General features: G+C 38.7%; 1 protein-coding gene across 3 annotated transcripts in view; it reads right to left on the minus strand.

Annotated features, from left to right (window-relative positions):
• The window catches only part of PLEKHA1 (pleckstrin homology domain containing A1), a 58,673-nt gene that overhangs the window by 10,705 nt on the left and 31,751 nt on the right, over positions 1-16,217 (minus strand). For all 3 annotated transcript variants that reach the window (XM_067709164.1, XM_067709163.1, XM_067709165.1), the window contains exons 5-8: positions 13,328-13,425; positions 7,364-7,489; positions 2,335-2,478; positions 716-784 (exon numbers count right to left, since the gene is read on the minus strand). In XM_067709164.1, coding sequence (XP_067565265.1) covers positions 716-784; positions 2,335-2,478; positions 7,364-7,489; positions 13,328-13,425 — 437 coding nt within the window. The remainder of the gene's footprint in view (positions 1-715; positions 785-2,334; positions 2,479-7,363; positions 7,490-13,327; positions 13,426-16,217) is intronic.

The following is a 16,217-nucleotide window of genomic DNA, read 5'->3' on the forward strand; positions in this document are numbered from 1 at the left end:
TCAGTCGCACTAGCCATAGTTCCAGTGCTCAAGAGCCACACGTAACCAGCAGACGTGGCCAATGCAGATAATGGAACATTCCCATCAGTGCAGAGTTCAGCTGGACAGTGCTGCTCTGGTACCGTCATTCAAATAAAACGTATGGTTCCCCCCTCAAATGTCCCATAAAAAGAAGAGGTAGGATCGCACTCAATTTATCCAACAATCTATTGCAGAGCTCAGTCACACGACAGGAGTATTTTAAATAAGGATGTTACTCAAACAAGTGAAAGATGGACCTTCAATCTTTGATTCTACCTTCAGATAGGACAAAAATATCTTATATGAAGAAACTTAAAAGTCAATCTGAAATGGAAAAGAAAATATCAAGAGAGGGCAGGGAAGAGAAGGCAGAAATCAGAGGGTCAAATGTTGACTTTCAGAGACTTAATTCTTTCTACCACCTCCTCCAATGCCTTCAGAGGAAATCTATAGACTGAGGGGTTCTGATATTTTTAATTCTTTCAAGGTAGAATGTATTTATTATTTAAGATGTATTTAACAAAAATATCATTAACCAAAAGCATCACAACAAAATAAAGTGAACTGCATATACCTCTCAAAACCAGATTTTAATTATTTTAAAAATAGAAAACAGGACAAGAAATTATATAATCACCACAGTGTAACACTTGTCAAACATTTTTAAAGCAACATTCATGACTCAGCAACATACCAGTTCAGATTTGAAGTAGCCTATTGTGTTTTCATCCAATTGAAAATATCTTCTCTTCCAGTTTTTCATCTATCAGAGATGAACACAGACATAAAACTTGTTTCTAAGAATGTCAAATGTTAATAACAACTTAATTATTCTGATATGAACCCACAATCAGAAATGTCAAGCACTGGAAAACCTTACTATCATCCCTTAGTGAGGAGATACAGGAAATTTCATCTCTTTTGCTACTCAGGCCTTGAACTCCTAATTCAACTCTGGTGGCTGGCTTTCAGCTCTTACTGTATGATTTTATAATATGGTCTTATTTTTTTTATGCTCTAAAAGTTAAAAAAAAAAAAAAAGGCACTTCCCCATCCCCCCCAAAGTAAATGCCACCAAGAGTTCAACAGCAAGCACAGGAAATGTTGCTAAACCACATGAAGCTTCTCGTCTGTAAAATGCATGAATCCTTCTACAGGTACTTTATAATACTCAGAAGGAAAGCAACACGTATTTAATAAAGTGCATATGCTTTGTACAAATATCTTCTGTCAATGAAATATAGCTTTTGTGAAAGTACTTCAATATCTCTAAGGGTTAGTTAGTATTTTGGATTTAAGAGTAAAACAAAAAGAAAGGAATGTCTCTTTAAAAGCCCTAATTAACACTCGAGCTGATGAGAATTCTGATTTTACCCGTAGACATGCTGGAATGAAAAACCTTCAGCCCTTACCTTCATTTCCCTTAGCCTAAAGAAGATCACACAATTAGAGCTGAAAGAACCTTCCTCTGGCTGACCTAAGCTAATCAGACTTGCCAGGAGTGATGTGAGGTCAAGCAGAACCGCCAGTAGACATTTAAGTACTTCTTTACTCACAGAAATTTTTAAAATTTTATTTTTAAACTTTGAAGTTTATTTTCTCATGAAAGTCTATAGATTTAGTTCACATTTTAGAAAGGTATTCTGGATTCATAAACACTGGTAAATTTACTTGCTCTTCCCACAATTCACCATTATGGATCTGGTTGTGTGAGAATATCTGGGCCAAGAGGTAATAGCTCTTACTAAGGACCAGGTGCTATGCTAAGTGCTTTCTATTTATATCTTTCAAAAAAGACCTCTGGATGGTAGGTTTTATAATATAATTTTCCATAAAAAGAAACTGAGAGCCTGAGAGGTTAAGTAAGTAGCCCAAGGTCTCAGTGTTTTCAACTGGGGTCGCCCAACCCCGTATCAGGTAAGTGACCCTTCCACACCCTGCTCCCCTGGTCTCCCCTTTCCTGCCAATCTCCCTACTAGAGCTCCCTTTCCCTGACCTATTCCCAAGGGGGGTAAAAAAATCAACAGAAAAACTTTCTGGAATAAATTTAAGCTGTTAGGAAGCTCAGTTAAAATTGAAGGTTAGTGGTAATAAGCATTAACTTATCCAGCCACCCACAGACCAAGAAAATAATAGCACTGAGTTTTGAACACAGAATAACCCCTATTCTATCCGATGACTCCTGGTCAGTAAGCTGGTCTTTCACTTTGGATCTTTCAAAAAGCAAAGCAAACCCTAACCCTAACCCATTTTGAGAGTTTGCTAATATATACTCATTTTTCATTACTTCACATATTTTGTTAAACTACTCACCACTGCTCCTTGTTTTACACAATATCCAGCTTTGATAACTGCACTGTCTGAAGATGGTTTAGGAGTAAAGTAAGGAAGATGGCTTTGTGACCGCTTCAAATTATTTCTGTCAATACTTTCACCACATTCATTTACTTCTTCTTTCTAAAATGAAGCAAAATAAAGATATTCCTTTTTTGCTTGTTTACCTTCAAAGCATACTTGTAGTTCACGGTGTCATTCTAGTAGAAAAATCTTAAAATCCATCTTAGTTCAGTTAGAAACACGGATCTTGGAGTAAAGAGTTTTCTAATTAATTTGAGATACTTAATCATAACTTTCAATACCACTGATTAAACCACAGATTTCTATTTCTCTTTTTCTGCAAAAGTCCTGCCACCAGTGTTTTTTGGTTTTTGTTTTGCTGGGGGGGGGGGGCGCTGGATGGGGGGGTATAACTTTTAATTTTGAAATAATTATAAAGATTCACAGGAAGTTGTAAAAAAACAATGTACAGGAGGTCCTATGTACCCTTCAACCGGTTTCCCTCAACAGGGAAACTGTATAACTATAGCACATTATCAAAACTGACACTGAAACATTTTGCAGACCTTATTCATATCTCACCCGTTTTACATGCATTCACTGTCTCTGTATATATCATTGTATGCGATTTTATTGCCAGATCTGTGTAACCACCACCAGCGCCAATGTACAGAGTGTTCACGATAGGATCCCCTGGGCTACCCCTTTAGAGCTTCTATCCCCAGTTCCTTGGCAGCCGCTAATTTGTTCTCCATCTTTATTATTTTGACATTTAGAGAATTTAACATAAATGGAATCATACAGTAGGTGAGCTTTTGAGATGGTCTTTTTTCACTCTGCATTCACTTTGGAGATTCATCCAGGTTGGTCCTTGTACCAACCGTCTGACCCTTCTCATTGAGAGTAGTATGCATGGTTTGGACGTACCACTGGCTAATTCACCCACTGAAATGGCACTTGGGCTGTTACCACATTTGGGCTATTAGGAATAACGCTGCTGTGAACATTCACGCTGTTTCCGTGTGAACATAAGTCTTCATTTCTTTAGGATAAATGCCTAGGAGTGCAAATCCTAGGTTAATACACTGATTGCAAGTTTACTTTTATAAAGAACTGCTAAACTCTTTTCAGAGTGGCTGTACAATTCTACATTCCCACCAGTTATGTATGAGTGATTCAGTTTCTCCTCATCTTTGTCAGCATTTGTGTTATCATTAATTTTTAGTTGAGTCATTCTGATAGCTATATGGTGATATCTCATTGCGGTCTTAATTTGCATTTCCTTACTGGCTAATGATGGTGAATATCCTTCCTAGCACTTATTTGCCACCTGTGTATCTTTTATCTTTTTTTTTTTTTTTTTTTGCGGTACGCGGGCCTCTCACTGCTGTGGCCTCTCCCGCTGCGGAGCACAGGCTCCGGACGCGCAGGCTCAGCGGCCATGGCTCACGGGCCCAGCCGCTCTGCGGCACGTGGGATCTCCCCAGACCGGGGCATGAACCCGTGTCCCCTGCATCAGCAGGCGGACTCCCAACCACTGCGCCACCAGGGAAGCCCGTATCTTTTATCTCTTGATGAAATCTCTGTTCATGAATTTTGCCCATTTTCTAACTGGACTGTTTGGTATTTTTACTATTGAGTTTTGATATAGTTCTTTATATATTCTAGATACAAGTGCTTTGTTGTATATGCGGTTTTACAAATATTTTCTCCCAGCATGGTGCTTTTCTTTTCATCCTCAACAGACAAAACATTTTTAATGTTGATAAGGTTCAATTTATCAATTTTTTCCCTTTATATAGATTGTGCTTTTGATGTCCAATCTATAAACTCTTCACCTAGTCCTAGATCCTCAAGATTTTCTCCTTTGCTATTTTCTAAAAGTTTCACAGTTTTAATTTTTTTTCACAGTTCAGTCCAGTGCTTTTAAAAGCCTGACTATACACAGTTTTCATGTTCCCCAAAGCACTGGCCTGCTGTTTATTTATAACGTACAACACAGGTGACAATCTATTCTACACATCAACCAAAGGTGTATTTTCAAGAACTCCTAAATCTCAAGAGAAAAACTAAGTACTCAAGTCATATCTTAGGGAATTTTCTATCTGTTCTACATTTAGACAGGTCAACAGCACTAATTATGTACTTAACTTTGTAATCCTAGCACTTAACCTGCTAAACCAATAGTTACTGAATAAATTAATCATGCAAATGAGATGTCATTTTGTTACTGTTATCTGAATGCTTTTATAATGAGTAAATACTACTTTAAATAAACTATATTGTAAAATAATAAAGCAATACAATTCTTTGGGATCTTTTTAATATTGCACCTGCCATACGCTCTTAGAACCTACTGAATAATCGATATCAAAATTAAAACACAAATCTTAATTCTATACAAAATTAAGACAGCCACAGGTACAAACAACTACAATATCTTAATACAACTAAAGACAAATTGTCTTAGCTCTTCTATCAACACAAGACATAATACAGGTGAAAGCAGCTTAGTCTAGCTCTATCTTAACCAGAAGTCTTACAGGTTAAAATCATTACTTTTTTAAAAAAGTAAATACACACACACACAAATTCCTAGTTTATTTTTTATCCAACTTTGGTGAAAAATGTAGCCTCCCATTAGGGCAGGGAATTTTTGCTCATTAGTACATATATCCTCTGTCTAGCATAAAGAAAGCACTCAATAATTAATTAACTAATAAGGCTTTTAAGTACAAAAAGGCACACAGGTAATGAAAATGCCTAACACTGGCAATATCAATTAATTACCTTAAAATTCTTAGTTTCTCAATTGCCAGTAATTTAATTTGCATTACAAACTCATTTACTTAAGAGCAACCCAAGAAATTTAAGTGCATACAAGTTTTAATTTCATCAAAAACTTTAAAATAAATTTATATTTTCCATAATACCCAAGAGTAAGAATTAACTCAGCATACCAGTACTTTGGGGATAGAACTGACTTAAAATTCCAGTCTTCTGTTTAGTTCATCTAGGCCAGGTTGTAGAAAAACAGGTTTAAAAAATTACACATATTTACAAATACTTTGACTTGGCAATTTTCCCTCCAGGAGTTTATCCTTTAAAACATATTATCTATGGCTCTAAAGTTTATGCTACAAGCATGTTCATCAAAGCATTTACGAGATAATGGAAAATATCTCATTGCCCCCACCTGCCCCATACTTCCTGGCACAGGGCTCCTAAAACCCTTGTAATTTCCTAAGTGATAAGAGCACTAGAAGCATCTTTTGTGCTAATATTTGGTCTTTGACCCTGCTTCCTGACAAAGAGTTCATAAATCCCTTGGAATTTCCTGGGTGACAGCATGTCTTTTGTTCTAATAAGGTGACTCTTGGTGGACTCCTGAATGGGGGATAGTCACCAGAAAGACCAAGTCATGATTAAAGGCTTGGAATTTTCAGCCCCATTCCCTACTCTCTAGAGAGGGGAGAGGGCTGGAAACAGAGTGGATGATCAATCATGCCTACGTGATGACGCCTCCATAAAAATCCCTACAATATGGAATTCAGAAAGCTTCTGCGTTAGTGAATTAACGGAGGTACTGGGAGAATGGTGCACCCAGAGAAGGCATGGAAGCTCCACACCCCTTCCCACATACCTTCCCCTACACACCTCTTCTATCTGAATGTTCATCTGTATCCTTTATCATATCCTTTTACAATAAACAGGTATACAGTAATTAAACTGTTTTCCTAAGTTCTGTGAGCTGCTTTAGCAAACTAATTGAACCCAATAAGGGGGCCACAGGAACCTCGAATTTATAGCCCATCAGTCAGAAGCACAGGTAACAACGTGGACTTACGACTGACATCTGAAGGGGGTGGAGGGGCAGTCCTGTGGGACTGAGCCCTTCACCTGTGGGATCCAGATAGGCAGTGTCAGAATTGAGATAAATTGTCAGACCCCCAGCTGGTGTCACAGCATTGCTTGTGTAGGGGAAAAAACCCACTCATTTCGTGTCAGAAGTGTTGTGAGTGCAGCAGTGTGAGAGTACAGGAGAAACACAGGAGGAGGAGTGGGTTTTTCCTACTTCTGTTAGGGGAGCCACTGACCAAAACCGCCCACTCTGGCCAGGCACGATAGTAACCACTTGCGTGAGTTCTTACAACAGGAGGTCCTGGTATGGAACATAGAACTAACAAGCTACCACCAACCAGAAGAATTCGGGAAATGTCAAAAGGACAGAGGAGAAGCCAGTCCGTATACCCTACCAACCTCCCAGAATCCTTCTCACTGGAATTCATCTTGGCTGAGCGATGCACGCGCCACCAGGAAGAACCCTGAGTCAGAGTGATTGTCCAGAGACCACCCCGAAACTAACCCTATCACCATAAACCCTGAGACTGTGAGCCACGTGCAGAGCAGTCCTCCTGGGTTCCCTTACCCTGCCACTCTCCGCCTGGGCGCCCCTTCCCAGTAAAGTTTCTTGCTTTGTCAGCACGTGTGTCTCCTCAGACAATTCATTGCCGGGTGTCAGACAAGAGCCTACTCTTGGGCCCTGGAAGGGGTTCCCCTTCCTACAACACTTACATTGTTTGTAAAAGAAAAAAGGAAAGAGAAGGAAAAAGAACTGTCCAACAACAGAGGGTTTGTAATTTATAGTAAATTCATGGCAAAACTACTACACAGTCATGAAAAATGACATGAAATAATTTTTGATGACTTGGAAAATGTTTGAGATGTAAGTGAAAAAAGTTGTTTACAAAGTATCCCCATTTCTAGGGGCAAAAGTACAAAGAAAGGCTCAGAAGAAAACATGAAAAGTGTTAAATGTTGTTTATCTATGCTTTCCAGATATTTTACAATAAAAATATACTTCTGAAATAAGAAATAAATATAAAATTTTTGTATTAATTATTGCATTAATTCAGTAAAGATGTACTGCTTGACTTTTGATAGCAATACAAAAATCAACATGCAGTAGTTAAACCATCACACAATAGAAGAATTAATTTATTACCTGAGTTGGGGTAATGATGGGCACACCACCAACAATGTCAGTTCTGTAAGACACTTGCTTCTTCCCACATTCACCTTGGCGACTTGGGTTATCAGAATGAGGTTGTGAGTCTGACTGCTTTGGTACCTAAAATAGTAAGTCAATGAATCATTTTGCAACAAGCATTATATATGAGACCCTCTTTATCACAGAATTTCCAACTGATCATCAATTTATATATAATTGGCATATATAAAAATTATTTTTAGTATATGCAAATACCCCTTTAAGTTCTCATACTAATTTTTCTTTTACAGTATTACTTTATGACACAGCCATCATTTACTGAGTGCTTACTTGGGCAGGTACTATTTCATATATTTTCCCATTTAACCCTCCTGTCAACCCTATGCATAGGGGGAGCATCGCCACCGTAGCAGTAAGAAAACAGGCTCAGGGGCATTAGGGAACATAAGTTTTTTTTTTTTAATTAATTAATTTGGTTGCGCTGGTTCTTGGCTGCAGCAGGTGGGCTCCTTTGCGGCTTGCCGGCTCCTTAGCTGCAGGACATGGGCTCCTTAGCTGCAGCACACAGGCTCCTTCGTTGTGGCATGCAAACTCTTATTTGCGGCATGCATGTGGGAATCTAGTTCCCTGACCAGGGATCAAACCCACGCCCCCTGCATTGGGAGCACAGAGTGTCATCCACTGTGTCACCAGGGAAGTCCCAGGAACATAAGTTTAGATCCTGGCTATTCCACTTTCTAGCTAAGTTCGTGTAACTCTCTTCCACACTTAACCGCTATACTGCGTCCCTAGTTTATCAGAGCACTTGACATTGTATTACCTCTCTGTGCTGTTACCTTTCCCTTTCCTCCATTCCTGCCCAAGATTTTGCAACATCCCGAGGACAGGGGATCCTGTCCCTTTAGATGCTTCCCCTAATGACTCTCCCCAGGCCTTAGGCCAACCCTCTACCCTCTCTCCATATTTAAACTACAATACCAGTCGTGGGCAGAAACAAAAGAAAGGGGGCTTCCCTCGTGGCGCAGGGCTAAGAATCCGCCTGCCAATGCAGGGGACATGGGTTCGAGCCCTTGTCCGGGAAGATCCCACGTGCTGCAGAGTGACTAAGCCTGTGTGCCACAACTACTGAGCCTACGCGCCTAGAGCCCATGCTCTGCAACGAGAAGCCACCACAATGAGAAGCCTGTGCACCGCAACTAAGAGTAGCCCCCACTCACTGCAACTAGAGAAAGCCCATGGGCAGCAATGAAGACACAACGCAACCAAAAATAAAAAACAAATAAATAAAATTTAAAAATAAAAAAAACTTTTTTTAAGTTAAAAAAAAAAGAAAAGAAAGAAGGAAACAAGAAAGGCAGAGAAGAGAAATGAATTCCAGAGGGGAAAGCCTGAATTCTTCTAAGAGTTTTTTTCTAAGAGGTTGCACATTTTGGAGTGCTTTTTAAAGGCAATATGATAATGGACAGAATTTTACTTGACGAGATTTGCAAAAATACTTAAGAATGAAAGGGCTATAAAGTTCACTGCACCCAGAAACAATTTGCTAAGGAAGTCCCAGTGTTTTCTAATGAACAGCATCATGTATTTCAATTATTTTGACAATGTGGCCAAGTTATCCTTAAGAACAGAAAACGGCATTAAAAGAATTTGAAACCAGAGACAGAATTATCTATTCAACTTATGTATTAGCTGAAATGTGCTGTTAAAAGGTGACCCATATAAAAAGTGGCTATTCCCTCTCAAAAAGTTGAGGATTTAATCATACATGAGAATATCCTAAAAAATACCTTTAATATCACCCTAAAAATATACTAAAATTTACATTGGTTTTTCCATTTTTCTTCTAGAAATGACAGTATATTAAAAATCCTTGGGCTTCCCTGGTGGCGCAGTGGTTGAGAGTCCGCCTGCTGATGCAGGGGACATGGGTTTGTGCCCTGGTCCGGGAAGACCCCACATGCCGCGGAGCGGCTGGGCCCGTAAGCCATGGCCGCTGAGCCTGCGCGTCCGGAGCCTGTGCTCCGCAATGGGAGAGATCACAACAGTGAGAGGCCCACGTACCGCCAAAAAAAAAAAAAAAAAACCTTCCCTATGCTGTTAAACCTACTGCTTCTCATTTGTCCTTATAATAAAATAAAATGCTAAGTATAGCGTAATTCCAATGTTACAGTTCAACAATTAACTTAGAATTGCATTTTTTTTTTTAAAGTGACCTCCCTAGACAGATGGCAAATGTCAAAGACATTGAACATGCTTGGTTTAATTGCCTATTGCCTTTTTCCCCTCTCCCTTGCTTCCCTATCCTTTATTGTTCTGACTGTTGTTTTGTGAGAGATTTGAATGTATTTTTGGCAAGTATTTGCACATGATCCTAACAGTAGGAAATTCTAATAGTAGAAAAACGAAAAGGTAAAGATGACTAGAGAACAGATGAACAAAATGGAGAATAATGGCAGGGCTTAAAGACTGAAACCTAAGGCATGCAAGAACAAACTCTTGGGTGTTAGGATCTTTCTGAGGGCTCTACCCATGACCTGCAGGCTTTGGGGCACACACTTCTATTAGGACTAAAGTCCTGTATTCAGCTTATTCTGTCTACTCCCAGTTGTCAATTAAAAAAAAAAAAGTTTAGAATTTTGGCCATAATTTAAAAACATTAATTTTTAGATTAAAATCTAATATTGAGGGCTTCCCTGGTGGTGCAGTGGTTAAGAATCCACCTGCCAATGCAGGGGTCACGGGTTGGAGCCCTGGTCCAGGAAGATCCCACATGCCCCGGAGCAATTAAGCCCGTGTGCCACAGCTACTGAGCCTGTGCTCTAGAGCCATGAGCTACAACTACTGAGCCCACGAGCCACAACTACTGAAGCCAGCGCGCCTAGAGCCCGTGCTCTGCAACAAGAGAAGCCACTGCAATGAGGAGCCCGCGCACCGCAACAAAGAGTAGCCCCCACTCGCCGCAACTAGAGAAAGCCCGCACGCAGCAACAAAGACCCAACACAGCCAAAAATAAATAAATAAAATAAATAAATTTATTAAAAAAAATTTTTTTTTGATTTTCCAAACTCTAGTCAATACTTCCTTCAGGGTTGTTCCTCTACTATTGCTCTTCCTCTCTTTTTTTTAAATAAGGGGAAAATTTTTTAATGGTAGCCACCAACACACACTCAAAAAGACTTCATGAAAGTAAGGAAAGCCATAAACTATGGTGTTGGATGATGGTCCATTAAGACGGCATGGTACTATAATTAATAAGTAGATAAATAACCACCATTCCCTTACCCACTGCCCTCTAATCACCTCTATTCTGAAACCACATACCTCCAAAATCTAATTTTGGATTTCCAAAACTTTTAAGTTTACATATTACATTGTACTCAGCAGACTACTAAATTACATAGGTTCACCAAAACGTCATTTGGAGTGACTCCACAGAAAGGTAAACTGCACATATATTAAAATGTAAACTTGAAATATTCAAAGAAATCTACACGTAAATCACCAGCAATTTCCATAGTAAAGTATGACAAATTAAAGATTCTGCACTGAAATGTGTAAAATGCATATGCAATTAAAACTGGTAAGATTTTTTAAAGAATAAAGTTAAAAATATATCTTATTAAAGCATGGGAAATTCTTTCATTGCTATTCTATGAGTTAATGTGTATCTATATAAAATTGATTTTTAGTAAGTGCTATCAATTCTATACTCACTTTAATATAGTTATAATCACTTTGTTGACTGGCTATGGATTTCTATATCTTAAATATATATTCTCTAAATGTGAATTATAAAAACACAAATATCAACAGATTTATCTTAAAAACTATAAAAATTTCGACATGTAACAGCTGCAAGACCACAAAAGCTATTTAAAAGTCCACATACTTTGAAACATTACCCAATTCCTAATCAGTTTCTCTTGCATTTGAATAAGCTTAAAGTGTCACTTGTATAAGATGGTTTCATACCATTAATAAATTAGATATAGCAATTCAAGAATCTCCCAAATGGTAAAAAGCCTGAGACCATTCACTACTTTTTCTCTTAAAGCTCTAAGAAACCAGTGCTGCTTATCACTGCAAATGTAAAAAAAATAGATTAATTCAGTAAAGTTACTACATGTTGTCGTTCTGAAGAAATTTTCCAAATAGGGAATATTTATTTATTAAGAGTCAAAAACAATCAGTTAAAACCTTTTAAGAAAATGAACTTCTGAATCAGTTTAAAATTGCTTTCCTGAAACTGCACAAACCGAAAATAACTGCTGCTCCACGTACAGATCAGATGCAGTGCGTGGCTGTTTTCTGTCATGTGGTAACAAGCTGTTCTGGTGCAAGATAAAAAATCGACTTAACTCTGAGAACAGCTTTAATTATATTAACTCTTTATTGTGTTGTGATATAAATACGGAATCACTTATTTAAATGGAAACGAACATATGCTGTCAGGGCATATGTTTTTAAAGAGTAAGTCATTTAGGGTCAGTAAATAACCTCATTTTAGTAAAAATACACTTCAATTTACACAAATCTCACACAGGACCTCCTTGCCCACACTTCCCATGCGGGCCTGCTGTGTGTGTTTTCTCCACTAGTGTGTAAAGAGGAGAAAGGGAAGGAGAGGCTTCATCAGGGAACAGTTCCTGCCTACTTGCTCATCAGCAGCAGTAGTAAACTCGCCCCGAAGTTTGTTTTCTGCTTCAGGGTCAAAGAGTAAGGAAGGAGGCTCTTTTTTTCAGGAAGCAGTGAGGTGCTGCACTTCAGGGTTAGGTTCCAGACGCAAGCAGATGGGGTGGCTCATGGCTCCACAACTTACCAGCCATTTAACCCATAAAAGTTACTCAATCCTTCTAAGTCTCACTTTTCCAGATACTTTATATAGAACCTTCAGTGCAAGGCCTGGCACACTATAAATAATCAAAACATATTGATTCCATCAGAAAACCAAGAAGAGAAGCCCAGGTTGGAAGCAGGAAGCTACAGCATAGGAGGAAAGTGCCCGGGAACTGGAGGGAAAGAAGCGATGCCTGAGACAAACCCCTCAAGGACCACGCAGGCAGGACCCTCTGGTTGCCACAGCTCTTCTAATCAGTCCCTATTCTATCCCCATATGTCATTTCTAAGCCTTTTGTCTGCCTTGTCCCACTCCTATCTTCAACTCCTACCTACCTAACGCCAGTCCCAGTCACGGCTTAGAGGAGAGACGGAATGCCACTCCTGTTCCCTGGGTAGGTGGCAGGAAGTCTCTTAATCTTCCCTGGGGGTAAAAACATATCCTCAAGGTAAAACTCTACATGCATATTCCCCTAGAAACACTACTGTAAACAGTGGTTAAAATCTACAGTAAGGGACTTCCCTGGTGGTCCAGTGGTAAAGAATCTGCCTTCCAATGCAGGGGACACAGGTTCGATCCCTGGCCGGGGAACTAAGGTCCCACATGACGCGGGTTAACTAAGTCCAAGCGCCACAACTACTGAACTTGCGCACCTCAACCAGAGAGCCTGCATGCCGCAAACTACAGAGCCCCACGCCACAACTAGAGAGAAGCCCGTGCGCTGCAAGGAAAGATCCCGCATGCCTAAACGAAGATCCAGCATGCTGCAACTAAGACCCGAAGCAGCCAAAAATAAATTTTTTAAAAAAGTTAAAAAAAAAGTATCATAAATAATTTTTTTAAAAAATCTACAGTAATATAGACCCTTATTAGGTACACAATGGGTTAAAAAGGCATCTATGGGCTGATTTTAGGGGCCAATAGTTACCATGTACAAGAAAATTCATTCACATTATAACCTGTGTTTTAAACAAACTTTGAGTAACTCTGGGACAAACTGTTGGTAAGCTGAAGACACTCAGTAACTTTACAGTTACAGTTACAGTAACTTTACAGTTACAAACTGTAAAGATCACATCCACACATTAAAATTTTTTCACACAAAAAGTACAAATACTTACTGTAATTTTTATAGCTTTGTTCAACACATTTACCCATTCTACTAGGTCCTGCTGATCATTGGCTTGTAGGAAATATTTCCTCATCCCTGCATTCATAACTGTTGAGAGACAAAACAAACTACAACATATGAAATTTTGCACTTGTTACCTCTAAATTTATGTCTGCAGCAGCTGAAAAACCTTGCAAGCTTCAGTATTGTGACTCTCTCGAATTTGACAAAATGTCAGACCATATATGATACTTCTTTTATCACTCAATAGCATAGGTAAAACTCTCATTTTTAATGGCCACGTTTTTCAGTGAATGTAAAAATACCACAGTTTATTTAGCCAATCCTCTGTCAATGGGCATTTAGGCTATTTCTGATTTTTGAAACTATATAAAATATCCCAATGAAACATATACGTATACTTCTCCACACTTGGGATAGCACTAGCATAGGATAAATTTCTTAACATAGGCTTACTGGGTCAAAGAAAATTCACGTTTAACATTTTTATAGATGTTAGTAAATTGTCTTCTCCAAAGGCTGAACCATTTACACTCCTACCAGTAGTGTGTCCAAAGGCCTATCTTGTCTAATAGTCCTCGCCAGTACCTCTTGTTTTCAGCCCCAAGGCTCTGTGACATTATTTCCTAGACCTCCTTGCCAGCACGGCCGTGTTCTGCCGATGGGAGCTCCTGGCGGGAGCCTGGAAGGTGGGAGGGAGGTGGCGGAGGGGACTCCCATGCAGAGTCCTGCTCTTGCTGGTCTCCCTCCAGCAGCAGCCAACACACAACGGCCACTGCTCCAGGCTCTTCTGCTGCTCCCTCCCTCCATCAGCCTTGCAGTCCCCTCAGAGAGTCCTAGGTTCTGGTAAGACCATCTCCTCCCTTTCCTCTCTCCAGCCCTGGGGATGGTAGCTGCTTCATGCAGGTTCTAATTTGTGGGTTACTTCAGCATTCCCTTTGTGCTCCTTCAGCCTTTCAACATCTGGTTATCCAATTCCCTGTAACAAATGCCATGGGTTTGAAATGCCAAGTGTGGTGTGTTTTCCTGACTCTCTGTCAACCTAACTGGTGAAAAATTATACCTTGTTTAAATATGAATTTCTTTGATTACTGAGACAAATTAGCTTTATATGTTTATTGGCCACCCGCATCTGTTTTGTGAGCTGTTTATTTTCTTTACCCATATTTCTACCGAGTTGTTGATTTATTTTTTACTGATTTATAAGCACTTTTGTATTAATCCTTTGTTTTATCTCAAGTACTTTTCCCAGTCTATCATTTGTCTTTTCACTTAGTTCATGGTATCTCTGATCAATCAGAACCAGTCTATCAATCTTCTTCTTTTCCTTTAATGATTCTAGCTTTCACATCATATTAAGAAAGTCTCTCCAACTCAAGATTATAAAAATAAACAGCTTTATTTTCCCAGCACTTATGCATTTTCTTTATGTTTATAATCTTAATACATTTGGAACTTTTTATGCAATTTAATTTACATATACCCCTTTAGTGACTACCGACTTCTATAAAGCAAAGCACACCTGCATATAGTTGTTGACAAACTACTAGTCAATGTTCAAATTAAAGCTTATTAATTATACATCACACGATTTATTTTTAAAAACAAACATTATTCTAGGAGATAAGGCATCTGAATAGCTACAGTGCTGCAATTTTTTTTTTTTTGTAAATATACAAATAACTTCCAAAAGTCTCCATCAAAATTTTAAATGGTATACTAACAGTTGAATGTGACTAAGGGAAGCGGGTAATGAAAACCCTCAAGGGAAAAAAGCTTATTTCTCAAATACACAAGATTATGAAATTGAGACTGAGACCAAGACACTAAACAAGAGCTTCCTTGTATTGATACGAGAGTCTTATCTTGTGAAGTGCTATAAAACAATTAGTTTGGACCTAAAGAAATTTAACACACTATAAATCTGTTCTTTTATACCTTACTAGAGATTGGAGAAATTATAAATGCCATAAATATAAATTAAGATAAATTAGTAACTCACTAGGCTATTATATATGTCAATATATAGCTTCTGTTTTTAATTTCTAACAATCAGTAAAGCATCCTTTCATAATCTTTTTCCAGCTCCGGCTAAAGCTGAGCTCTCCTCATAACAGCTATTTTCCTCCTCAATGTTGTTTTGGGCAACTACCTAAAACATCTCAAGAGTTTAAAAATCTAAGCTCTTGGTAATACACTACACCTGCTATAAAGTGCTTAATACACATATTTTTGAATAAATAACATTTATATAAGGATCTCTTTGAAGGGAAAGAAGAGAGGCAAATAAACCTCTAAAAAGACTCTCAGCACACTTTGCAGTCTGAATAAAAAATCATGTGCTTTAAGCATTATTTAATGGCAGGAAGAGGCACAGCGATACGACAGGAGGGAGAATCAGAGCCTGGAGCTGGCAGACCTGACTAGCTCATGCACTTACTAGCAATACCATCTTATGAAATGTATTTAATCTCTGACTCTTGTTTTCCTCATCTATGAAGTGGAATGCCACCCATCCCTGCATTGGGGGGTGGAGGTGATCTGTGTAAAGAAACTAGCACAGTGCCTGGGATAGAACAGATATTCTTTTTCACCATCTTCATCACCTTCATCATCATCATCATCACCATCATCATCACTTGGAGGTTTCCAAGTAAAGAAGTATTGTGGAAAATGTAAAGCAAATTACTAAAAACTTATATTAGCAATGCTGGGGGAACAGTGGACAGGGAAAGGAAGGAAAAAACTTTTAATAATAATAATAATAATAAACTGTATGAAACCTGTAACTTCCCATGCTTTTAAAGCAAGGGTTTCATTGTGTATAATGAATGCATAGCAGAGGCTTGTGTGCTTACTATCTTTTCACTTAAGTACTC

Source organism: Pseudorca crassidens, chromosome 16 (assembly GCF_039906515.1).
Source record: "Pseudorca crassidens isolate mPseCra1 chromosome 16, mPseCra1.hap1, whole genome shotgun sequence".
In the NCBI taxonomy this organism is placed as follows: Eukaryota; Metazoa; Chordata; class Mammalia; order Artiodactyla; family Delphinidae; genus Pseudorca; species Pseudorca crassidens.